The sequence below is a fragment of the Neomonachus schauinslandi genome, chromosome 6 (assembly GCF_002201575.2).
Source record: "Neomonachus schauinslandi chromosome 6, ASM220157v2, whole genome shotgun sequence".
NCBI lineage: Eukaryota > Metazoa > Chordata > Mammalia > Carnivora > Phocidae > Neomonachus > Neomonachus schauinslandi.
The window spans coordinates 120,973,042-120,999,518 of NC_058408.1; the positions used below are offsets into that span (position 1 = coordinate 120,973,042).

General features: G+C 47.3%; 1 protein-coding gene across 2 annotated transcripts in view; it reads right to left on the reverse strand.

Moving 5' to 3' along the window:
* MYOF (myoferlin) overlaps positions 1-26,477 on the reverse strand; it is a 152,592-nt gene that overhangs the window by 13,828 nt on the left and 112,287 nt on the right. For both annotated transcript variants that reach the window (XM_021699796.1, XM_021699795.1), the window contains 15 exons: positions 26,147-26,224; positions 23,782-23,963; positions 23,529-23,687; positions 23,306-23,404; positions 22,180-22,341; positions 20,142-20,307; positions 16,906-16,982; positions 12,841-12,852; positions 11,409-11,507; positions 9,789-9,914; positions 7,988-8,143; positions 7,459-7,550; positions 3,580-3,750; positions 2,876-3,024; positions 630-769 (listed from right to left, as the gene is read on the reverse strand). In XM_021699796.1, the coding sequence (XP_021555471.1) occupies positions 630-769; positions 2,876-3,024; positions 3,580-3,750; positions 7,459-7,550; positions 7,988-8,143; positions 9,789-9,914; positions 11,409-11,507; positions 12,841-12,852; positions 16,906-16,982; positions 20,142-20,307; positions 22,180-22,341; positions 23,306-23,404; positions 23,529-23,687; positions 23,782-23,963; positions 26,147-26,224 (1,868 nt within the window). The remainder of the gene's footprint in view (positions 1-629; positions 770-2,875; positions 3,025-3,579; positions 3,751-7,458; positions 7,551-7,987; positions 8,144-9,788; positions 9,915-11,408; positions 11,508-12,840; positions 12,853-16,905; positions 16,983-20,141; positions 20,308-22,179; positions 22,342-23,305; positions 23,405-23,528; positions 23,688-23,781; positions 23,964-26,146; positions 26,225-26,477) is intronic.

Sequence of the window (26,477 nt, forward strand, 5' to 3'; positions counted from 1 at the left end):
TTTGCCATGTCTCTCCTTGCTTTTCAGGAAACTGCTCCCCAGCTCCTGGGAACTGACCCTCCTGCATCACTACCCATGTGGTCCCTGTGATGAGCCACCTGGTGCACTGTGGCTCAGCTTCCTCCCTGGCTCTTTGGTCTCAGACATACCACCTCACCCAAGGGGGCTGAGCACAGTGCTTCCCCAGCCGCCCACCTGGCCCCGCCCACCAGCGGTGGACAGTTGGGCCAAGCTGGGGCAACCAACCCTTTCCCTGTTTGGAAGTAGATGGGGCTACATTATAACATAAAAGCCTTAGAAATGCTCTACAGTATTCTGGCACATAGAAAGGTGATCACAGGAGAAGCGCAGACTAACAGAGATTCAGAGAGAGAAACAGACAAGAGACAGGGAGAGATCCTGGCCCAAGGTTGTTCTGAGCCATAGTCACCCCTCCTGTCTGGATTTAGTGAGTTACCTGGAAATTCTTACAATAAATTCCCCTTTGGGATAAAGCTAATCTGAGTTGCTTTTCTATTTCTTGTGTATCTAAAAGTGTCCAAAAGAGAGAAAAGAAGCAAATCTGGGTCAGCTCCTGCCACTGTGTTTGGGATGTGGATGATGGGTCTTCACAGGGAGGGCTCTTTTACCTGGGAAATGTTGGGCTGGAAGGTGCTGTGCAAAGTCCTAGTTTCCACGTGCTCAGGGACCAGTCCCTGAGTCCTGAGGATGTGAAGGGCAAGACGCTCATCAGGGGCCCCGAGGTGCTGGTGCAGGATTTTGTTGGCTTCTGGAATGGAAAATGGCATTGAAACAGGGATGGGCATCTGCAAACCGTTCAGCCAGATTGCCCTGAGGGGCACGTAGCCCTTCATCCCAGAAGGGCAAACTGGGCAGGCGGGGTCAGTGTGCGGACTTGGATCTGTGAAGGAGTCATGGATAGAAATATCTCTTGACCATGGGCCCTGCCCCAACCAGTCTCACACCTGACTTGGGGGCTGCCAATAGCAAAGGGGCCAGAACACACCAGAATGTGTATGTGAGAGCAGCCTGTATTCACTTTTCTGGCAGAGGCTCACAGCCGGATTGTTTCCCAGCCTCCCTTGTAGTTAGGTGTGGCCACACAACCTAGTTTGGCTCGAATGTAACACAGGTAGGAGTGATGTGTGTGTCACTTCTAGACCTGGCCCATAAAACCCTCTCATGAAAGATATTCTAGGTGCTGTTCCCTTTTGGATGCAGAAGAAACAGCAACTTCAGGTGCCTGAGTTGAAGAAGAGCAGAGCCGCATGATGGAAGGGCCTGGATCCATGATGCATTGCTGCCTGTTGGGATACCGACTGTGAATTTCAGAGAAATAAACTAGTGTTTTAAGCCACTGACATGTGGACGTTTAATTGTTGCAGCAGCTAGCATTACTGTGGCATTTTAAAACCAACCCTCAAATTCTCTGACGCTTCTCCCACCGAGAGGTGGAGTCTCTGTCCTCTTCCTTTGAATGTGGAGACGTATCTGACCCCTCAAGTGTGGAGAAAGAATGCTGTGTGACTTCTCCGATGAGGCAGGCAAGGCCATGTAGCTTCTGCTTGGTCCTCTTGGGATGCTTGCTCTAAGGGAAGCCATCTGCCATGTAGGGAGCATGAGTATCTAGAGACTGCCCTTCTGGAAGGGCCTGAGGAGGTGTTCTGATCGTTAGCCCCAGCCAAGAGCCAGCATCAACTGCTGGCTGTGTGTGCAGGCCATCCAGGACACCTCCCCCCACCTCCATCCTGGACACCCCGCTCCGTCAAGCCTTTGGATAACCATAGCCCTTCCAACATCTGACAGCAACCAACCACACGGGCTACTCAGGTGAGAACTGCCCAGTGAGCCCTTCCTGAATTCCTGACTTGCAAAACCGTGAGCAAAACAAAATGGGTGTTTTTCAGCCGCTAAGTTGTGGGGTGATTTGTTAGGTATCAATAGCCTTGTTACTGAGACAGTTTGGGGGAGTTGTTTATTTGGGGGTACTCTTAAATAAGGCCATGTTGCTTGCCAGTTAATTCCCAATCCCGTTTGCAAGTTCTTATGTTGACAGCAACATCAACAATTCCTAAGTATCTCATCATCCCTGGTATTGACTCAGTCCTCTTCAAATGGAAAGACAAAACACAGTTTCTTGCAATGTTGAGAATAAACAGTTGAGGATCAGGAAAGCACTTTTACTGCCATGGGGCTGTATTCAGCTCCCCCTGGAGACCCTGTGCACCCTCCAAGGCAAGCCCCACTGCCACCCGCTCTGGGAAGCCTCCCTCCCTACAAAACACTGAATAACACTGTAGCTCTTATGCTCTATTAAGCTTCCTTCAGGCTTTGTCGTAGCGCAGCTAGCTGGCTATGTGTCAGGACAGATTGTATTATAAATTACTGCCGGAGAAAGCACAAGATCCCAAGCTCAGATGTGGGCCAGATGTGAACTCAGAAGATTCTTCAGATCAACCCCCCGCATCCCTGGGCCTTCTCAGAGAAGGGCTGGAAGAACGATGGACTAAGCCTGGGAGAGAAATTCTTGCACTACCACCTGAGCACTTTTGAGCTAAATTATGAGCTAATTATGCATTACACAGAAAGTAGTTCATTACTAGAACCGTGTGTTCAAAGTGCAAATGGCTATGACCTAAAAAGGTCAAGTGAAACATAAGACAGACAAGAAAATGTGTACACTCTGACATGACAAGACAGCAGAACTCTGCTATAATGGGGCTTTTGTTAGATGGTCATGTGTGCGGAGTCTCCTGTGGTATAATTAGGGCACTGCTCTGCCCATCCCCCCCCCCCCCCCCCCCAAGCAGACCTAGCAATAGAGATGGGTCGCTTTACTTTGTAACCAGCTTGCGGTCTCTGGTTATGCACTTACCGAATTCATCCAAACTATAGTCTCGCCCTCCATATCTGATTCTACTTCCATCTTCAGAAAGGATGGGTGGTGGGAAGCCTTTGTATCTGGCTACATTTTGAAGCAACTGTGTTGGTCTCAGCTGATCTCGCCAGGTGTTTACTCCAGAACTGTGAAGAACATTCCACACCCAGAGTTACCGTGGGCACACAGGTCCGTCTTGGATTCACACGCATATACTCAAATACTTATAGACATGCCCACGTAACGAGGGAGCAGGGACTGTGCTCTACCCTCTGGCTCTTGTCTAGAAATCTATTTCAGACCTAAAATCCACAATTACTTTGGCCTCAGCCAGTGGATCCTTTCCCTCCTCCCCGCAATTTCCTCCTCCATAAAAATGACGGGTTTGCCTACACACTGTAATCACAAAAGCAAGCTTATAAACTAGACATTGCAAGCTGTATCTCATTAGATATTGTAGGAAGATGCCAAACAGCACTTAGGGAAAGACGGACATCACAAAATTCATCAGGGGTGGGGGGTGGGGGCAATGTTATGTCCCTCTTCTCCCGAAGATAGTCCTGTTATTAAAAACAATATGTATCTGACGCAAAGGAGCAGGGGCTCAGGGAAGACAGGTACTGAAGCAGAGAACCAAGGCTTCCCCACATACTGATGTCGGATGGAGCAAATTATCTCCATCTGTGGCCCAGGCAACTTACACACAGTATTGCTCCGGGATGCCGCAGTGGGACCCAAACCGGGAAAGGAATCGGTTTTCCAAATCAATAATTGTTTCTCCCACCTTTTCATCACGAGTAAAGGTGTCATAATCATAGACAGAAATTTTCAGATCTTTTTCTTGAGGTAAGTAGCAGCTCAGTTCGTACATTCTAAACAAACAAATGCAAGGTTAGAATATCCATGATTCTATGTAGGCCTCTCAAAAAAAACCACAAAAAATCCTCCAAAAAACAAAAAACCCAGGGCTTTGTGCAGAGAATCCCCAGGTGGTGGTGACAGCGGCTGGAGGAGAACATGGTGACTGGGACAGCCAGGTTGGGGGGGGGGCAGTGGGTGGGGGCACTTGACAAGCAGTCCATGTTAGTAATAAGAACAATACAAGGTTATATGCTTGCTCAGGGGAAGAGCACGGCTTTAAATATCTACGTTTGAATCCCAACCCTGCTGCTTACTAGCTGTGGGGCCAGTTAGCTCCCTTCCCTGTGTTCAGCTTTCTCATCTGTAAAATAGTGACAGGAATACCTACCATCCCGTGTTGTTCTAAGGGTCAGGTGGAGCAATGTTTAGAAAACATCTGGCATGACTGCATCGCTGAAAACCCAGTAGCTATGATAATATTAGTTATTCCCTATAATCTTATTAACATTATCATCACATGCCTATTAACTGGGGCACCCAGGCATCTCTGCCCAGCTAGGAGATTAGTAAGACACAGCACCCTGATTTACAGCCCCCTATCTGTGCCCTGCTACGTTCCCTCTGCCTCAACAGAGACCACTACCCCACGGAACATCCCTGACTCCCCCACAGGAGCACAGGGCAGGGGATGGTGAGTGGCATGCACCAACAAGGTGGGATGTGCAAGGGGCCAAGAAGGCTCAGTGCCTCCACCCAGGCCCTGTGGTCTGCCATATGCTTTTCTTTGGAATCCATGTTAAAATGCAAACACATCTGAGATAAAGATAAGGAGTACTTCCCATGGCAGGTGAGCAGCGTAGTATAAGTTCTGAAAGGATGATAAACAGGAATGGCAAAAGCTCTGGATGGGCGAGGTTTGGTTCTATATTTGTACCATCCACATAGGTAATGGGTCCCGTAGTAGGTGCTCAATAAATTTGGTTGAAGGAAAACTGTCAGAGCCTCTCCCATCCCTCCCCCCTCCTCCTTGCACTCAGGTGTGTGGACCGGTTCTGGCCCCCAAAGCCAGGAACGTTAATCCATTTGAGCAGAAGGATGTGTGCCATTGGGGCCCTGGAGGAAAGCTTCCAGGATGTCTCCTGGATAAATCTCAGTGGCTTCTCTAGATGGCTGTAGCCAGGCAGGGGCCTGCAGGAGGCAGGTAGCCACGTGAGAAAAGGCGCATGAATCATGACTACACATGAAGCCCTGAATCCACAAGTGCCCCATAATATCACATTTTTAGAACTGGATTCCAAGGGAGATGTAATATGTGTCCCTTGAGAAAAAGAATTCTTTGGTCAAATATGGTTGAAAACCACTTCTTTTGGAGTGTCTCTGGTCAAACTAAAGGCTCAGAGAAGTCCTGCAGTTATTCTTTTTTAACCCAGGTGTCTCGGTTTGATGAACAATACTTTTTTTCTTGGAACACCAATTAACATTCTATAGAAGACATACATTCTGGGCGCCTGGGTGGCTCAGTTGGTTAAGCAACTGCCTTCGGCTCAGGTCATGATCCTGGAGTCCCGGGATCGAGTCCCGCATCGGGCTCCCTGCTCGGCAGGGAGTCTGCTTCTTCCTCTGACCCTCCCCCCTCTCATGTGCTCGCTCTCTCTCAAATAAAATCTTAAAAAAAAAAGAAAAAGGACATACATTCTGTTGAACTCTGATCTGGATGTTGCTATGATGGGATAAGAATATGCTGATAAGCACAAAGGAAAGGTTGCTCCTTTCTGAATTCCCCAGAATCCCTGAGGGTCTCTGCTGAGAAGGAAGTCAGCCCTGTAAGACTGAGGCCAGAGACAAAGAGCTGCAGAGCCAGGATCTCCTCGGCGGGGCGGGGGGGATTCTGCCCACATACCAGGCACGGATTGGCCGAGCAGAGCCTGACAGCATCACTTCCTCCCAGGGTGGCTCAGAGCAAGACTTTTCCTGCCACTTAATTAAGCCTGTGCTTGGCTCCTCTGAGACGCGCGGTTCAGATGGGGTTGCCTGTCGGCCGTAAACGCTGGCTTTCCCCTGCTTCCCCGTCTCCCTCACATGGAGCCCTCCTTCCTGCCCTGCGTGCCTTTTCCTGTCTAGACCTCAGGGCTGGATCAGCGGAAGAAAAGGAAAATGATCATACTGCCGTGCCAGAGGATTACTTCCATTCCCTGGCCCCGGCATGCAGCTTTGGGGTGTGCAGCAGAGGGGTGTTTGTGTGTGTGTGCACGTGTGTGCGCGCGCGCGCCCCTGAGTGCGCCCAGGAGCTGAGTGAGCGTGAGGTCCTGTGTGTGCATATGTCACAGGGTGTGAGTATGTGTGAGGGAGAACAGCGTGTGTGAACCTGAGAGGCTCTGAGTGACAAAGACTTCGGGGGTGTGTGTGTGTGCGCGCACACAGGAGAGGATGCATGAGGACACAAACCAACAAACATGAGTAGAAAAGAAGAGGATGGACAAGATGGTCAAGCTAGAAATGAAAATACAGGCCACACATCAAAAAAGAACAAAGTATTCTCCTGTTTGGCAAGGTTCTGGGAACATAACATCGTTTTCACCAGTGTTTTGTACAAAGAACATTTATGCTACACATTTAGATCTTGCCATGAATACGAAGCCTTCCCGGGGGTGTTGGAAAAGCTGGGGCTTGGTCAGGACTTTCCACCTCAGTCTTGGCTCTAGCATGTGCTAGCTCTGGCGACAGAGTCTGGCACCACATTTCCCTCACCTCCCGCTGACAGGCTGCACGTGGACGTGAAAATGAGATGGTGGCCGCCGCAGAGCCTCAGTGTGCATACCACTCAGCTGCTGCAGTCAGATGGCCCAGGTTCCAACCCTGACTCTGCCTTTTACCAGCCGAGCACATGCGGCACTGGTTCACTCTATGCCTCAGTTTCTTCTGTTGTCACACGGGGATGAACGAGAGCACCTCAGAGTGGTGACATTTCTGAGATGTTTCATATAAATGGCTCAGCAGAGGGTGTGCACCCAGTGAAAGCTCAGCAAATATTAGCTATTATTAAATGTGGATAGCACTTGATAGCTGAAAAATATGGGTCCCCTTTAGGGGTGCCGTGGATTGCCTTCTCCAGGAGAATGATCTCCTTCCCCTGGATGATATCAGTGTGACAGCCCAGAAACAAGTCTAAAGTGGCAACTCTGAAGAAACCACAGCTTTTTCAAGAGTCTTCAGGAAAAGGAGGCAGAGGGGCATTGTGACCCCATCACTTTCTGCCCTCTCCTCAGTTTTGCTAACAGCGTCATTAATCCATTTGCTGGATCAAAATGGTAGAATCAGAATGGCCCAGAGGACAGAGCCCCAACTGGATTCAGGGAGGGAGAACCAACATGTTGCTACAGGTAAGTCACGCTGCCTGTCCTCCTTGTCTAGAACTCACAAACTTATTGGACTTCTGGGCCTTGTGCCACCCCCTCCCCGGCCCCCTTGCCCCCTCGACCTCCCGGGCTCAGAGCAAATCTCTCTCAGAGAAGCCCATCTCATGACTTGGCTTTATTTTCTCCACGGCACTTTTCACTTGCAGGTGTGCGCTCACGTATTTACTACCTGCTCTGCTGCCTAAAATGTTTGTCCAGTTTGTAGTCACGGTTTCGGGCCCTAGAACAGAGCTTGGCACATGTCACATCCTCACCACAGAAGCCATGAAAAGTGAATGACAAACATTTAGAAATGCTCCTTACCTGCCGAAAACCGGGTTGAGGGTGTTGGGGATGTAGTGGTCTCGATCTTCGATTACTTTTTTGCCCAGTGTTATTTTTATATAAGGGTCACACTGCGGGGACAAAACAGATGGCGAGCTGTGTCACCATGGGGTGCAAGTTCAAGGCAGTTTCTGGGGCAGACTCAGGGGAGCCTCCCACCCACTCCCACCCTGACGGAAAGCTGGTGGCTGGGGCGCCCATGGCACCCAGCCAGCCACCTGCAGAGAAGCCCTGTGGGTTGAAGAGGCGATGGCAGGGAGGAGGGACCCAGCAAATCTCCTCGAGGTCACATCTGTAAAATGAGAAGCATGAACCAGAAGATCCAAAGCCCCTTCAAGCTCTCAGATAAATCCCCATTGGGACAATCCTCCTGAATACATTGTTTGGATAGAGTATCTTTCCCCCTAGTGAGATAACAGGCGCCCCAAAAGAAAGCACATGACAATTATTGTGGCTGATGACTGTAATTATCTTGCTACAGGAGAAGGCCCCACACTCAAACTCTTACCAGGCCATTGTTGTCCTGGGGCTGGAGCTCTAAGCCTCGAACAATGTAAATCCTAACCGTGCATTCCTGTGGGACGCTGTCAGGTAATTCCCGAAACTGCCTGGGAGGGGCCGGCACGCTGGGGTCATCCGACAGGGCGTAGATTCTAAAGGAGCCCTAAGGGAGAGACACACAGATGTCCTCACAAGGGCCGTGGTGGCCTGGGCAGAGGGTTCCTGCCCTCCCAACCATATACACTCGGGGGCAGCCGCTGGGGCCGGGGGGGTTGGGTGGCCAGGGCTGCCTTTTGTGAAAGAAACAATGTCGATTACACTTTGTGTAATTCCAGTGGGGAATGTGAAGTGATGGTAAGGGAAGTGTTGAACAGATCACAGGGGAGAAGAAGGGGCAGGGCAAAGCAGGGAGACCAGGCACACATCTAGGCAAGAGTTGGGTCAGTATGGTGGCAAAGGAAGGGGTGAGGAGTGAAACTCTGAACGTATTTTGAAGATTGGAATAAAAGTGATTATTTTTTAGACCCACTAATGTACAAAGGATGATTTCCCTTTTCTGGCGTCACCCCTTCATGAGACTGGGAGCTTCCTGAGGGTGGGAAGTATGTCTTGTTCATCACTCTATCTCCAAGACCTAACACAGGGCTGGGCACGTCGCCGGGGTGCAAGGAATGTTCCCTGAATGAGTAGAGCCAGCAGGCCAGCTTGTGAGGCCATAAACCTTATCCTGAAACCAGCTTTAGTCAGCACAAGAGAAAGCGTCCCGTTGGATTCAGACCCCATGGGTCTTAGCTCCAGCTACGCTCACTGAGCAAAGCGGTGTGTAGTAAGCACTTCCTACCCTCTGTGCCAGGTACTGGGGACCCAAACATGAACTCAGGAAACCCAGTCTGGCACCGGGATGTGAGACAGGTCGGCCTCTCGGGCCTTCTTGGATCGCTTGCTGGGACGCGGCAGGGACGGGGACGTGGAGAGCGTGGCGGGGGCAGACCAGCTGCTGTGGGGAAGGGTGAGCGGTAGGAGCACTGCTGCCCGGGACTTGCCCCCGCCGTCGGAGGGAGGGGCAGGTGCCACAGCCGACCCCTGCCCGTTGCAAGGTGCTTTAATGGTAGCTGGTGCACCAGAGCCCCGGGAGCCCGGTGTGGGAGTGAGTCCCTCCGCCGGAAGCGCCCAGGGCACACTTCACAAAGAATGGGGCACTGGAGCCGGCCTTGAAAAGGATGAGTAGGAGTTGGTCAGACCACAGGGAGGGAAGGCAGAAGAGCCTGTCCCAAGGCTCCGAGTCGTGAGAGGACGAGGTGTGTCTGGGGCCGGGGAGTGGTCCTGAGCGGCAGGACGGGGCGGCCAGGGCGCCAAGTGGCTCGGGAAAGGCCAGCTCTTCTGAGTCTGCCTGAGGAAGGAGTTGAGACTTGAGCCGTGGAAACCCAGCATCTTTCGGTAGACCAGAGCCACGATCACACTGGGCGGCATGGGGAATGGACTGGAGCGGGACAGAAAGGTGGCGAGGACCATCAGTCGGGAAGCGCCTGAGGAAGGCCTGGGAGGAGGTGGTGGGATGGGGCTTGGAGAGGCTGAATCTGCAGGGCCCAGGCTTGGATGGCTTGGGCAGGGCGAAAAAAAGGTGCAGAGAATAACTTGGAAGGTTCTACCCCTGACCCCAGTGGCCCTTTTCCTTGTCATCAGCTTCTAGCGTCCTTCAGATGGCAGAGGACATGTCCCTGCCCCAGGGGCTGGTCATCCTTTATCCTAGGTCTATAAAGAAATTAAAGGTGGATTTGAAACAGCACAAAATCCCACCTTTTACTCACCTTAAACTCTCCTACCACAGAAGGGTCTTCATTTTCATCTGATTTGCCTCGATACAGCTTGAAAGTATCTGAGAAGTCTGTCAGACCCTCAAATTCTGTTACATCCTCTAGTTCACAGTCGTATATCTGAAAACCATCCACAGATTCTTAATTTCCCATTAGAACACAGGAGGAGTCTAAAATCAAAAAGCCCGGCAATACCAAGTGGGCCTGGGCATGTGGATGGGGCCGCTGGAACCCTCCCATCACTGGCAGGAGTGTGGAAGGCTACAAGCACTTGGGGAAAACATCTGGCAGTTTCTTCTTGAGTTAAATATCCAGCTATTCTATGATGCAGAGACTGCATTCCTAAGTATTTATCCAGGAAAAACGGAAACACGTCCACACGGTACGAGAAGGTCTGCAGCAGCTTCCTCGTCAGGAGAAGGGACACCCACACAGCAGAACAGCCACGCAGTGAGCCACTGCTCAGCAGTAAGAAGGGACAAGCGACTGATGCACAGGACAGGGGGATGGATCTCAAAATGACAGTGTTGGGCTAGAAAAGCCAAACACACACACCAAATCCATACAGTATGAGCCCATTTCTATGGAGTATAAAAACAGGCCAAAGCAGCCCATGGTGACGAAACCAGATCAGCTGCCTCCGGGCAGGATGGGAGGCAGTGGACAATTGGCTGGGAAGGGGTGCACAGGAGTTCTCTGTGGTGATGGAAATGTTCTCTGCCTTGTTCTGGGAGGTGGTTCACATAGATGTATACCATCACCACAACCCATGGAATGGAGTCGTTTATTGTATGTAAATTATACCTCCATAAAAAACCAGAAGAGGAGGAACAAGAATGAGAAGGAGGGAAGGAAGGCGGGAGGGAGGGTGGATTTGGGACTGATCTACTCCACCAGTTTGATCCTTTTTCTAAATTAGTGGTTCTTTGCATGCTGGTGTTTCTTAAGCTTCACTGAGATGTTATGATGATAACAAGGAAATATGTGGGGTTTTTCTACTTTGATGGGGAAAATCATTTTAATGGCTAGATATTTCTCATTTTAAAGATTTTTTTTCTCCCATGCAATGTTCTGAAAACGTTAGCATTTCCTTCTACTTAAGCACATTAATTACAGACTAAAAACCGGAATGAAGAATTGGAAACTCGAAACATTAACCCAGGAGATCAGAGGTAGCCAGATCTCTCTAGCTCAACAGTTCGCCTTCTTCCTGGACACAGGCACCCACGGTTCTGATGGAATGTTATATCCATGTAACAGAATCAACTTTTCAGCTAGTGAAACAGATGCCCGTTTGGAAGACAGAATAAGGCATGTTGGCGTTGCATGCTGTTCTGCAAGAGCATGACTTTTAGGATTCCCTGGGTCGAACTGGATAATTGTTGGCCTAATCAGTGTGATGTCAATTCCCAACCCTCTATCAGATGCCCCCAAGCCCCCAGGTGGCAGTCACATAACCATAAGTCAACAGCTGTCCTCAGGCTCCTGGAATCTTGGCAAAGGCAAAGCCCACTGCAAGAGGACTGGCCCTTCCCCATCAGTCCCTCCATTGGGCCTTTTGGTCAGTTTTAATGGATGCTGATCCCTCACCCACAGCAGTACAGGCCCAGGTACCTTGAGTTTGGAATAGCCTTTCTGAACGTATTGTCCACATTTTTCATGTTCCCCTGTGGAAGCATAAAATTTACTCCACCAGTCAACGATTTCTTCCTCCTAATAAAAGACACATCAAAATGGAATAATCTTTAGTGTTGACATGGGTTTCTAATCAATGCAGGAAAACCCACATGTCATGGGTAAGAGAAATAGGTACTTCTGAACCTGAACGAGGGGACAGGATAGGATTTTGTTGACATGTACAATGGATTCAGCATTCACCATTCTTTCACCCAGAAGCTGCAGGGGAAAGGACCATCGTTGGCGGCCAGTGAAATGTGTCTGGCTCAAACGCCCACCGCTATCCTAGATGATTGCTTCCATTCTATAGACACAATCTGATCATTAGTCTGGTTTTACTTTTTTATCCTGTTCACTTGATATTTATATATACAGATAAAACTCCCATATATGCTTTCTACTATTTCATTTCTTTAACTGTTTTAGCCAGCTCCATTATAAAACAAAGCTAAGCTGAGCGGTGGAAAACCTGGTTCTAATTCAAGTCCCATCCTTTCTTATAAGCCATACCCTCCTGTTACAAGCCGTATCGGCTTGGGCAAGTTGCCCGATCTCTCTGAGCCTCAATTTCTTGATCCACTGAGTGGGACAACAACACTACCTATCTCCATCTACTCCAGAGAGTTGTTTCAGATAAGATCATTAGGAGAAAGAGCTTTAAAAATGATAAAATGTGGGGTGCCTGGGTGGCTCAGTTGGTTAAGCGTCCTAACTCTTGGTTTTGGCTCCGGTCATGGTCTTGGGGTCCTGGGATGGAGCCCTGCATCCGGCACCCCAGTCAGCCGGGAGTCTGCTTGTCTCCCTCTCTTTCTGCCCCTCCCCCTGCTCATGCTCTCTGTCTCTCTCTCTCAGATAAATAAATCTTAAAAAATATATTAAAAAATGATAAAATGTGAAACAAAAGTAGGGAGGCATTCTGGGTCCTTTAGATCAGTAGCTCCCAGCCCATCCTTGGGTGAGTCCTGGGTGTCCAATATGCTTTCATAAGTTCCCCAGGCGATTCCAATGTGCAGCCAGTGTGCGGAACATCTGGTTTTGATGTGTGGTTCTCAGTTGCACAGAGGAGACCGCATATCAGAGTCACTTGTCAAACATTTTTGAATTGCAGAAGCCTGTAGTTTATAAAAGGCTGCTATAAATTCCACTCAGATTTTTGACAAGAATAGAGTGTCATCAGACCCACTCATTGCACACTCAAGAAAAGCTACTTCTCATCTGTGTGCCATATATATGTACACAAACACACAATTATTTCCCCTTTATAGTCAGTAACCCAACCTTGGATTTAAAACAAGTTTCTTTACATGTCCGCTATAGGTAGAAAATCTAAAATGAATCTGCAATCTAGCAAAGCACATATAATAGTTACCTTTTCTGTCAGCTGTTTATCACATTACGCACAGGAAGAGGGCAAACCACAGAAGGTCACATGGATATGGAGAGCCCATGAGCATTAGGTTTGAAGAGAAAGAGGGAGAAATTAGTTTTCATGCATGCTTTATATTATCAACATTTTTGATGGATTATTTAGAATATTCAAGATGATCTCATAATTAAACACACCTTGTCGGTTTCTTCTCTGAAAATGTGCAAATGAGTTACCAACAGTATTAAAAGGAGAAGGTTGGAGGTAGCCACGCACAACCCATGTTTTCGAGAGAGAATCTCGCTGCCGGCACAGTGGTCACAAGCCGGGCGAGGGGGGCGGTGGGTGCTTGGAAGTACAGCTGCTCATCCGCCTGCCCCAGACTTTTCATTTCATTTAGCTCCTAAAGTATTCCTCAACTTGGCCTGATTCTTATCCCTTCAAAAACTCCTGTCATGGGATATTTGTGTCTAGCATGGCTGCAATTTCATCCGGTAGGTACCTTTCCTTGCTTTCTCCCCATGCCTCTGTTATAGCACCAAATACAGATGCGTCCATCAAAATTGCTCTAAGAAGTCAACTTTCTCATGGTCAAATGCTTCCATTTGAGCTTCTGCATGGAGGACCCCCCGCCCCCCGCCCCGGTCTCAGGGCACACCCACGAGAAGGGAGGATGGGGAGCTAGGGGGTGGAGCCTGAGTCTTCCCTTGGTGCTGCCGGGGGCACACCACCCAAGTTCACTCTCAGGGGCAGTCTGAGGGATGCTACCTAGACCCCCTTTCTGAAGTCCTAACCCCAAGTTCCTGTCTCGTGTGAGGGGTGAACGGCTCATCACAGGCACTCCCTATAGCTGCTGTATGCAGTGGCCACGGGCTTCCTCTGTAAGCGTCCTCACTGTTCTCTGACTGATGTTTATCCAGCACGCAGAACCGCCAAGAGAGGCAGAGAGACACGCAGATGTAACAATTCCTTATAGTAGATTCATCCCGAAGCAAGATTAGAGGTTAAATCATAGCCAGATTGAGATTTTGGAGAGAGGCATTTTATGCCAAAAGCGCACTCATGTTCCACGAATGGTTCCTGAATTTTTAAAAAAGATTTTAAAAGTCTGTTTATTCACACCTATTTTCAGCTATTTAAAGTTATTTCAAAGAAAAGAATAGGTCATGAGTTTAAAAGCGCAACTCAAAACAAATGCCTGATTTTAAACGTTAGGATAACCATGGGAGAATTTATTCACACCCGTCCGCTCATTAGTTCACTCAGAAAAGTTAACGGGAGTAACTTGCTTTATGGTATCTCCATGGTAAGAGTCTCCTTTATACTTAGAACAATCACATTTGTTTAAGACCGCCTTTCACTCCAAAATCTAGTATTAGAAGGAATCTGAAAGGAGAATTCCAGTCTTTAGCCCGAGGTCCCCACAATGCCCAAGCAGCTTCATGCATTTCCTTCTCATACATACATACATGCACTGTCCTTGGAGAAGCCATTTTGCTGACTGCTGTTGACATACTGCTTAAGCACTGGAATTGGAAGGTAACTGTTGAAAAGGCCACATAGGAACGTCCATGCTGCCCAGCAAACACTTATCAGCTTGCCCCAAGTACTTATTTCTCACCTCTCTTGCGGTAGTGCTGAGCCCAATTTAAGAACTCCCACAGTTCTCCCAGGGTAACGGTGTGCGTTTCTGTGAGCACGAGACTGTCACCCAAAGCCCTAGCTTCCAGCTCGCATCAACAGCACAGTGAATTTTGACCCACCCTCTCCATTTGCCCAGACTGGGCCCGTGGTAGCAGATGTAAACATACATCACATGTACATGTAATGCATGCCCAGCAGCAAGCTTGTTATCGGCTCTTCCAAAGCTCACCTGGGTTCATTTGACTCTGCATCCATGTGTGTACTGTCTTTCCTGACAAACAGGTGGAATCAGCTTTTTAGGGGCGACTCCAACCAGCCTTTCTTACCAACACGGAGTACCTCAGCGAGGTGTTAGCAGAGCAAGCCGATTAAAGTCATTTACAGTATTGCCGTCCCGCCCCCTTATCTGCAGGGCACAAGTTCCAAGATGTTTAGCAGATGCCTGAAACCCCAGGTAGTACCGAACCCTAGATATACTATGTTTTGTCCTGGACACACATTCCTATGGTCAAGTTTAATTTATAAATTAGGCACAGTAAGAGATCCATAATAACTAATAATAAAACAGAACGTGTATGACAATATACTGTAGTGAGTTATGTGGATGTGGGGTCTCTCTCAAAATGTCTTCTTGTGCTGAACTCACCCTTCTTGTCATGATGTGAGATGATAAAATGCCTACGCGGTGAGGTGACATGAGGTGGGTGACATGGGCGCTGTGACGTAGCATCAGGCTACTACTGACCTTCTGACCATTCGTCGGAAAGAGGGTCATCAGCTTCTGGACTGCTGGACCTGCCACTGACCGCGGCTCACTGAAGCCACGGAAAGCGAAACTGCAGATAAAGGGGGACACCTGCCTGAACGATGGTGGTTCCTAATACTACCTACCTAATACTACCTAATACTCCCACCCCCGATCCTGGTAGACTGCAACTCAGTTTCCAGGATGTAAAAGAAACTTGCACAATGTGTTGCTCCAGTAACCCAGCCATCTGTTAACTATCATTAAGAAATGAGTGAGAATTGGGGCGCCTGGGTGGCTCAGTCGCTAAACGTCTGCCTTCGGCTCAGGTCATGATCCCAGGGTCCAGGGATCGAGCCCAGCATCTTGCTCCCTGCTCGGTGGGGAGCCTGCTTCTCCCTCTCCCACTCCCCCTGCTTGTGTTCCCTCTCTCGCTGTATCTCTGTCAAATAAATAAATAAAATCTTTAAAAAAAAAAAAAGAAATGAGTGAGAATATCGGCATAGATTGGCCTTATTCTTCTTGATCCCCCCACGTAGGGCTACTAAGTACACAGCAGGCATGAATAAGAATTGTTTGACAATGGGAAGTAGGAAAACCGGAGACAGATTATAGAACAGGATCTAAAAACGCTTTTTTCCAGAGTGGTTGTGAAAATGTATATAAAAGGTCTTATGTATACAATCCTTATTCTCCCTAGGCAACTACTGTTTTGTTGGGAATATGTGAGGTCGTTTACAAAGTGAACGTGGTCGTTTTACAAATTTGGTATTGTCATTTGTGACTGTGGACGATTCCTGGGGAATAGAACCAGATCCACTGCTGCACGGTGCTGGCGGGGGAGATCACATTTAATGTGGTCCAGTTGTTAGTGAGCTTAATGAAGTGGGAAGGAAGTGAATTTTTTAAAAGGTACTCTTCATGGACATAACATATTAAAGTGCAATCATGTGCATTTTTTGGCCAGTTTGCACATTAAAACATGCTGTGAAAGTCCATCCTAAATGCCAACACAAACAGGGAGATATTTGATGTTTTCTTTTTTCTGGACTGAGACCTTTTTACATTTTCTTTCCCTTTCCTTCTTGTAGAATTGGTTGGAATGGTTCTAAAATAGGGTCCTGAGTGAGCATTTCCACCAATTTCTTCACTTCAAAACTACAGTGAGTATAAAAATCTAAGATACCCCATATCCAGACAAATTGGGTCAGTAAAAATCCGTGACACTTCTCCTTCATGTAGGGGAAAAAACTCTGTGCTACATGCATCCCTCTTCTGAATGTTCTATGCTATAAACTGTCTCCTGAAATTTCTCTTTCTAGCACATGGTATCATTCAGACTGTCCACACCAATAGTTCTGAGACCTGCCTGCACGTTAGAGTCACATGGAGAGATTTTTAAATATACTGATGTCTACTAGGCCCTCTTCCTCTTGGAGGGTAGGTCCTGGCCCTATCTTAAGTATCCTGGGTGACCCAGGGTAGAGAACACTAGTCTGCATAACGTCATCTTACCTACTGATGAGTTTAAGATTTGGATTCCTTATTCTACCTCAATCAACTGGATTGGTTATTATTATTTCAACTGCATTGAGTGGTTGTCTGACTGAATTTGCCCAATGCCTAGGCCACCTGGAAAACAAAACTGACATTATCCAATGATCAGTTCTGAAACCTACCTTCGAAGCCAGTAACGGTCTGGTGTCCTCTATTTCGATAATGACATCCCGGCAGGGCGGGGTCGACAGAAGGGAAGCTGCAAGACAAACAATTTCTCGCCTAAGATGCTTAAAGAAATTCAGGAGTGAACATTCTAGTCCAAGTCCAAGTTCAGCAGTCACAGTGGAAGGCAGAGTGTCCTCATGGGTGGGACTTCCTGAGTAGAGAGGACCACACCCGAATGGAGAAGGTGACCCAGGAACTCATCACTTTTCCCAAAACGTAATGTAGGTTTAGACACCTTTAAGGAACGATATGGCCCACTTTTCTCTTGTCTTGGACAATTAGCCCAGTGCCTGTACATAGGAAGGGATCAAAAGAGAATGGTGTCGATTGTGTGAATACATGTCTTTAGGGGATGTGGGGGGAGGGGAACCTACATCTAAAGGAGCCTCAGTTTCTTGGAATCTGTTCCCAGGGCGAACAGTTGCCCATTTCAGGTCTGAAGTTACAGTGGCTCATTCAGCCTGGTTCCCATAGTGTGTGCACAGGGAAGAGGCATCACCCCGGTTTTAGGCCATTCCCAGAAGAAGGCTGACCCCTGAACAACACGGGTTTGAACACTGTGTGGGTCCACTTATATGTGGATTTTTTTCAATACAGTATAGTACTGTAAATGTATTTTCTCTTCCTTGTGATTTTCTTAATGTTTTCTTCTCTCCAGTTTACTTTATGTAAGAATAGAGTATATAACACATACAACATACAAAATGTGTGTTGATGGACTGTTTACGTTATTGGTATTTAAGGCTTCCGGGCAACAGGAAGCTAGTGGTAGTTAAGCTTTAGGGGACTCAAAGCTGTACATGGATTTCTGACTGTGTGAGGGTCAGCGCCCCTAATCCCCGCCTTGTTCAAGGACCAACTGTATTTGTGGCTCCGGGGTTTGGGATTAGAGCAAGGGCTCAAGGGTAGCCCCTGGGCTCACCAAGTTTGTTTTCACCGAAGCCTCAACCTGGGGTAGGGGTGTGGGTGAGGGGTATGTCTACCCTTTCTGGAAGATGGCACTGGGCAGTCAGACATTCAACAGGAGGCCAGCACCCAGACAGAAGGAACTGCCAAGCCAAAAGAACTTTTTGTTTAACCCACCCATGCAGGACATAAAACGGGAGGGAAGACACATTTTTTAGGTAGGTACCATGTGCCAGGCAGTGAGCTAAGCCTTTCACATACTTTATCTGATTTAATCCCTTAATAATCCTACAGAATATGCACCATTATCCCCATTATAAAGACTAAAAAACAAATTGAAGCTAAGAGAATGCAAGTTACTTGCTTCAGGTTAAACACTTAGGAAGTGGAAGTAGGTGACCTAGGGCTGTGTGACCCCAAACCTTGTGTTTTAACACACCGGAGCCCAGAGCAGAGTAAATGCTCAGTGAATGTTAGAAATGATCAGGGGGATACTGGGGAGGCTGGGGAGACTGACATTTACTGAACATCTATGATACCCCAGTTGCTATGCTAGGTCTTTTTACACCCATGTGGAACCCCCATATCTATCAGCAGTCTCTGCATTTCCAAGATAGTCTCCCCCAAAACTCCTGACACACACATAACACAGAACATGACAGCCAGTCAGGCAGGCAAGCAGGAACACAACTGTATTCGAGTTCTTTCCAGTTCTCTGCTTTACCAGCCTCATGGCAACAAAGCCTCAAGAACAGGAGGAATAAGTTATTCTATATGCTTCCAACATTAAGCCAGCCAAATACATTCCTCAACTCATACCCTATTATTGGTTTTAAGAAAGAACAAGATTGATCTAAAATAATAGATTCTGGTCTTAGGAATACTATGCTCTCCCCACCCCATACTCCTTAGGGATTAGTTTCCTCTTTGAAGACTTCTCTGAAACCTTGACCACACTTCACATTAATTACATACAGTCACTAACCAGGAGACCTCTCCCTGAGGCCCAACCTACCCAGCCCCCTGACCAATAGACACCAACAGGTCCACACTCAGAGGCCAGAGAAAGGTTACAGAATTTGTGATTTCACAGATTTGTATCAAAGAACTTTGTCTCATGAAAGCACTAGGAAAAATGTTAGGACAATTGTTTCTCTCCATTTAGTAGCCCCCAGTACAACAATGCTGTGGTTACAATAATCCTTATTGTTATAAAAAATGTCGCTATTTTAGGTATTATCAATTAAACACAAAATGCTCTGCATGGGAAATTTCTGGGTAAACTCATGTAGGTTTTTTTTTTTTGCCCACGTGTGATTGTGGATTTTATTTTTTCCTCTTCTCTGAATCAAGGATACAGGATGCTCAGACCCACATAACAGATGAGTTTCAGATGCTCTGTAAAATCAATACCAAACCTTCTAGAACATTAAATAGAACTGGTTAGCAGTGCAGCTGCTTAAACAGAAGACATCTGTTTCAGTCTTGAGGCACCAACGATCTGCTGAATGAGTGTGTGCCAATTCTCCATGGGGCCTAATCTCATGAAGCCAGGAAGGGCCCTAGGACCTTGTTCCCTGTTGTGTCCCAGTCCCCAGCCCCTAACACGGACCCTGCACATAGTAAGCTAAAAACGAGTCATTATTTAACGGGCAATAACAAAATGCTATCCATTAGCTGTTATTTCTTTGGAGCCCTAAGCTAAGTATTATGCCCTGCTCTATCATCTACTTTTTAATCATGTGACCCAAGGCAAGTCATTTAAACTCAGCAGGTGCCAGTTTTTCCTCCACGGATAACAATGAAATAATATTTTCCCAATTACATCACAATAACAGGACATGTTCATGAGGATAATAGATGGAAAGCAATACAAAATAAAAATCCTCTCCCTGCTTCTGTGCTCAGGAGGGGACCCCTGGATTTCTGCATCAAAACATTTATCACACTGGAAAGCAACCGGTCATTGCCTTGTTTCTCTGCTCGACTACATGACAATTTAAGGAAGCACTTAACATTTCCTGCAGAGACATCAAGTGTTCAGCTAGGACAGGTTACTTCAGAAGGTAGTAGTTTGAGCACTGGATCCCCCCAAAACAAGGTGGGAATTCAAACCTACCTCTGCCACGTACTAGCTATATTACCTTGGGAAAGTTACATAGCCCACTGTAAATCAAACTGTTTCCTCATCTGCATGCTTATTTTTATCTTGAGCAGGTTGGTAAAGATTAAATCAGATCACACATGAGAAGCCCCCAATGGTGGATATAGACATGCATCTTACCTTTTAGCTGCGGCACAAGATCCGCCTTCCCCGCATAAGGGTCACAGCGAAAGCGGTCCAGACGATCGATGGTGCACTGCCCAACGACGGGCTTCCGCCCGAACTGCCTGTGGTCGATGACCTTGATCACCAGCGGGGGCATGTACAGGTCCTCCTTGGGCAAGAACTGGGGGTCACAGAAGCAGGCATCACTCCTCCATAGGAGACCAAAGGGACCAACCCAGACTCTGTTTGCCCATTTGGTGTAGCCCCGGGGACTCACAGTAGGTAGTTCAGGAATGCATGCGAGGCAAGCAGTGTCGTGCTTAAGGGCATGAGCCTCGAGCCTGCCTGGGGTCAAACCCTGGCTCTGCCCCTGGGAGCTGCAGGACCTCAACTCTTCAAGACCCCAGCTACGTCCTCCATAGTAGGAGGGTTGTTTAACTGCTGTGTGTGACCTGCTTAGCCTAGTGCCTTAGGACCTGGCTGTGCTCTGTAAAAGGGTGCAGAGTCAGCCTGCAGTGAGGATGAGTTAGAATTTACAAGTAACCGAGTTAAACTGAATCTCCAAGGGAACTGTGTGGCTTGGGAATCTCTCAGCCTTGGAAGTTCAGTGTCCAGACAGAATGCTCCTTTTCCCCTGATTCCTCCTGTTCCTCCACGTGGGACTTGGTGGCCTCGGTGACACTGTCTGAGTCGGGAATCATGGGCTGGTCCCAGGGTGCACCCGGTATGGGGTTCAGGGAATGTTTCATCTCTGGCCTCGCACAGGAGGAGAAGTTGGGGTTGGCGGAGTGGCTCTCCTCACTCCCGCTGGGACTAGATTCAGGCTAGAACTTGGGGCTGGGCAGGGGGCACGGATGGGTGGAGTGGCCCGGGGCGATCACTTCGGGATTCTGGCTTGGAGTGTCCAGGCGGCACCCCATCTGCAGCATTGTAGGGGGAAGAGCACGGGCTTTGGAGTGAGGGGAACGGATGTCCAAATTCTGGCCTCCTACTTGCCAGCTGATGCCCTGGTATAAATGACTCAACCTCTGGGTTTCCTCCGAAGTGGGCATATGAGGAGTGAAGCCGCCTGCTCTGCCAGGTGAGAGCAAACACGACACGCAGGGGGCGGGAATGGCTTGGAGCTGTCCCGGCGTCGCCTCCCACATAACCACCGTAGCCCTGAGCGTGTGGCCTGACACTCACTGTGGGACTTGGATAAGGTGTCCCCCTCTCTAGGCCTCAGGTTCTACATCTGTAAGAGCAGACTTTAAACCACACAACCCTAGCGTTTGAGAAGGGGGTGTGAGCAACACCAAATGACTAGGGAGGGAAAAGGAAAGCGAAGGTGCTGGGCCTTCTGCTTCATCACGCCAAGGAAATGCCTTGATTTTCTCTTTTATTTATTCAGTACAGTGAGAAAGGAAGACTTTTCTTTTTAAAAACACTAAGGATGAAACTGCTTTAAAAAGCGGAAGGACGGGGTGACCTCTTCTTGCTGCAAAGTCCTATGGGATCTACGACAGATGACCGTGAGCCGGATGTGACGCTGTCCCTTCCTAACAAGCAGGGGGTGACTTCCATGGCACCAAGTGGGTGCCCTCCACTGGAGGTGGGGCCTGTCCCGGGCCCCACTACCTCAAACGGGCCCTGCAGCGGCCCCTTCCCCAGCCAGCCAGTCCCTATCTGGAGGCTTCCAGTCCACGTACACCTGCAGGGGGCAGGACTGAGGATCAGTGTTCAGCCCTCCAGGGCAGAGACCAAAAGCCTGTACCCGAGAGCTGAATAGATGGAAAGTTCATTTGAGAAAAAAGTAAGTATTTTTCACAAATATTTCTGTATCACTGGGGATGTGTGAAGCTTCAAGAAACCATTACTACAGTGTGAGAATCTAAGGAAGAAACGTCACTGGCAAGCTGAATTCAAGGCAGGGTTTTTCTAGTTGCTGTCAGAGTTTGGAAATATATAAACTCTGTATGTGTGGGGTGCGGGGGATGCAATCTTAATATATTCATATTTTGAGTACAATTCAGCTACTCAACACACATGTGTTATTACAGTCTTGATACTGTACCACTTTCATGAAGAGAACAGAACTCGGGAAATTGGGCGTCTTCTTAAGGTTTTTGATCACCACTGATTCTACCCTTTCCCCTCCACACTCCACGACAAGGCTGGGGGAGGCGATGGAGGCCATCTGGTAGTTTTTCATGTTTCTTAAGCCCCAAGCTAGAATCTAAAGAAAACAATGTAAGGAGAGAGGAGGAAAACTCAGTATATTACAAATAATATTCAAAAGGAAAAATTCTTCCTTAATAACTAGTAAATTCTTTAAGATTGACTTGTGTAGATTTGCCTAAAATCTCTGAGACTATTATCCTAGAAAGCCTGTAGGTCATGCAGAGAAAGCAGTTTTGCCCCCTTTTTTCTGCCTGAGCTGCTAAAAAGCAGAGCAGTGAAGGGTGCAGGAATCAAATCCTGGCCCCGAACCCTGGTAAGTTTGGAACCTCTCTATGTCTCGTCCACAAACACGACCATCTCGTCTGCAAACAAATCACAGGGTCATTCTGAGGATCAAGTGTAAACTCCTTAGCACAGTGTTGTTTAAAGCCATCTGCTTTGGTCTTTGGGAACTCTGAGCAAGACAGCCTGAGAAGGGAAATCTCAAGGTAACAGCTGCTTGACTGGACAAGGGGGAGACCTTGAGAGTGGACCAGATGCTGTCCATGAAGCTACCCGTGAGCTCCCACAGCCTGTGTCTGCTCTGATGGTCTGGCATGTCACCGTTTCCCATTGCTCCCATCCCTCTCTCCACCTCAGCCCACCTTTTGGGTCCCCTGCTCTCTGCATGCACACACGCGCACACACACACACACGCATGCGCGCACACACATGCACACACACACACGCTGCTCGCAGTCTGCCTTCCCTCTCCCAGCTCTCCGGTTGACATGGGAAACTCAGAAATCTCCTGGCTCCTCGTAAGTGAGAACTCTAGATTCCCTCAGTAACGCTGGAGTTGGCCTGTTCTTATTTCGACAAGCTTTCTGTTTCCATGCATATTTCAAATTTTTGGACAAATTCTATAGGAAGTTGGAGACAGCAAGAGAATATGTAGCAAGATTCCATTTCCTACGAGAGAGTCCAGTTGTGTAGCTATGTCATTTGACTTGATCAATAAAACTTAGGGAGCTGCCTACCTCAATAGCAGTGAGCTGAACCACAGGCCTGATCCCCTGGGGGACCATGTACAGATTTGGCGCTCTTTGTGAGGGAAGGATGGGAAGGTTGGAGCCATCCTGTAAAACAAACATGGAAACATAACTGCCTCTCCTTAGTTCAAGAAAATGGTGTCGCGGATTATTAGCAAGTGTTTTAAGCAGCTACTAGGAAAGAATATATGCGTGAGAACTCAGTAAGTACCTTGTGCCTCAGAATCAGTTCTGCAGTTACAAGGACATCCCCACAGGATTTGTCTCCGTTCATTACGGGATGCCAGAGAAGTTTGGGTGTGACATCTGTTTCTGAGTTTAGTTTTACCAGAGGAGAGCACGTGCTTCGTCCTAAAAATTCATCTTTGCCCTAGAGAAACAAGCAGTCCTTAAATTCCCCAACAAATATCCCTCTACACCTCCGTCATTCCCCCAAGCCGTCTTAGAAATTCTAAATTACCTACCACTTGGTCATTGTCAAAAAGTTCGATGATAACTTGGGGCGGGTTCTGTAGAACCGTCTGGGGCTCCCCATAGATTTCAATTTCATCAAATATAATGGTCTGGTCCCATGTGGGATTCAGAGTTGAGTGGATGATCTCAGTGGTTTTGCTTCGATGGAGGAAAGAGACATGAGCATATGGATCTAAAACAGAAAAAGAGAGTAACTGTGAGGCCATGGCTAATGTCTAGCTCCCCAGGCCCCCTCATTTCAATCGCATGCTCTTCTTCGAGTTGCACTGACCACAGACCCTCACCACCCCCTGGGAGAGAGAATGCCAAAGCCTTCTTGAGAAAGAACAAAGCTGGAGGCATCACACTTGCTGGTTTCAAACTATATTACAAAACTATAGTAATCAAAACGATATGGTATTAGCATAAAAACGGACACATGGACCAATAGAACAGAATAGAGAACCCGGAAATAAATGCATGCATAGGCGATCAATTAATTTTCAACACAGGTGCCAATAACGCACAATGAAGAAAGGATAGTCTCTGATAAATGGTGCTGGGAAAACTGGACAGCCACATGCAGAAGAATGAAGCTGGAGCCCTGTTTTACATCATACACAGAAATCAACTCAAAATAGACTAAATACTTGAACACAAGACGCAAGACTGTAAGACTCCTAGAAGAATAGATAAGGGGTAAGCTTCTTGACATTAGTCTTGGCAATGCTTTTAAGAATTCGACACCAAAAACACAGGCAACAGAAGCAAAAATAAACAAGCGAAGCTACATCAAACTAAAAAGCTTCTGCACAGCAAAGGAAACAATCAACAAAATGGAAACCCATGGAATGGGAGAAAATATTTGCAAACCACATATCTGATAAGCAGTTAATATCCAAAATATGCAAGGGACTCATACAAAACTAGCAAAAAGCCCAAATAACCCAATTAAAAAATGGGCAAAGGACCCGAAGAGATGTTTCTCTGAAGAAGACATACGAATGGCCAAAAGGTACATGAAAAGGTGTCCAACATCACTAATCCTCTGGGGAATGCAAATCAAAGCCAGAATGAGATATCACCTCACACCCGTTAGGATGTCTAGTGTCAAAAAGACAGGAGATAACCAGTGTTGGCGAGGATGGGAAGAAAAGGGAACGCTTGTGCGCCGTTGGTGGGAATGTAGACAGGTGGAGCCACTGTGGAAAACAGTATGGAAGCTCCCCAAGAAATTAAAAATAGCACTATCATATGATCCAGCAATCCCACTTCTGGGTACTTACTCAAAGCAAATGAAATAATTATCTCAAAGAGCTATCTGTGCTCCCATGTTCCCTGCAGCATTATTTACAACAGCCATGGCCCCGATCAGTTATCTTATATCTCAAACGGCAAGGAATCTGCTTGAGTTTTATGCAACTTTAGTCAAGAATTAGGATTAAGATTCTAACTTTGACTTTCAATGATTGAGTGCCCCCTGGTGGTGAATATTCAAAAACGTCTTCAAACCCCATTTGGAGATGCGTATTATGGGGATGACTTTGAATCTGCTCTAATCTGTAAGAAAAGGAAACCATTCACAAATGTTGGTTACGTGAGTGCTTGGAACACACCTCATGAGTGATGTGAGCATTCCAGAGTGTCAGGCAACTGCTTTAAGAGTTGTTTCCATCAAAGCTCTGCTGGCCTTCAAGTCCTGAAGTGGAAATCTCCCCAAGTCACCCAGATGGCCCCTGAACCATTCATGATCCCACCAGCAACAGCACAGATCCTCAGCAGCGGACCCCTGGCCTTTTCCCCAGCCCTGCCCACAGCCTTCCCCTTAGAACCAGTCCAAAGGCCATGAAACGAGCTAGGTCTCATGGCTTTATGGTGCAGGGAATTTGGGGAACAGGCCACAGAGAGGTCAAAATGGACTCCACACTGCCTCAAGCCTGGTGTTGTAGGCAGATGGGCGAACTTGTGATCTTTCTGTCAACTTGAGAGAGCTACAAAAATATTTATAAAGGATCTTAACTTACCGATCAGCCCAAGAGCCCAGAGTGTATATATGTATACATATAGAGAGAGCTGTGTGTATAAGCAAAGAGCAGAAATTGCTTTTCTTCTTGGTGCTTGTTATTACTTAATCAATTAATGATTATTAGTATTAAAAGACCATGTAACTTCTGTGTATCTCTAGCACCCAGCAATAGTACTCAACATAGTGATTATTTAATGACTGTGCAGTTTATTTCACACAAATCAAACCCATTTCAATATGGAAAGCCTCTTTGTTGTGAGACATTACTAAAAACATCCACTTGATGAAAAGTAGACTCAAGCTAGCCAGCTATGTAATAACATGTAAGATGGAGATTTTTGTCCCTTTACCTGAAAAACTATCCTTGTCTAGAGCCATGAGGTTCCTGGCTTGGTAGATATAGCAGCGCAGATGGTAAATGTAGGCTCCTAAAAAGAACAGGATGGAGGTTACTCATAAGAAACATAACACTGTAAACTGCAAATTTTCTGGAATATTTGGAGATAATTCATGTTTCAGATAAATGGGTCATTCAAATCTACTTCTCCACAATAAAGAGCACACATAATGGTGATGACAGGTGCTCCCAAAGTAGTTCTGTTTCCTATAAAATAAAACTAACTTTAAAAATACTACAGTAAGCCCAATGCAAGTGTATCACTCAGGAGAACATCACTCCTA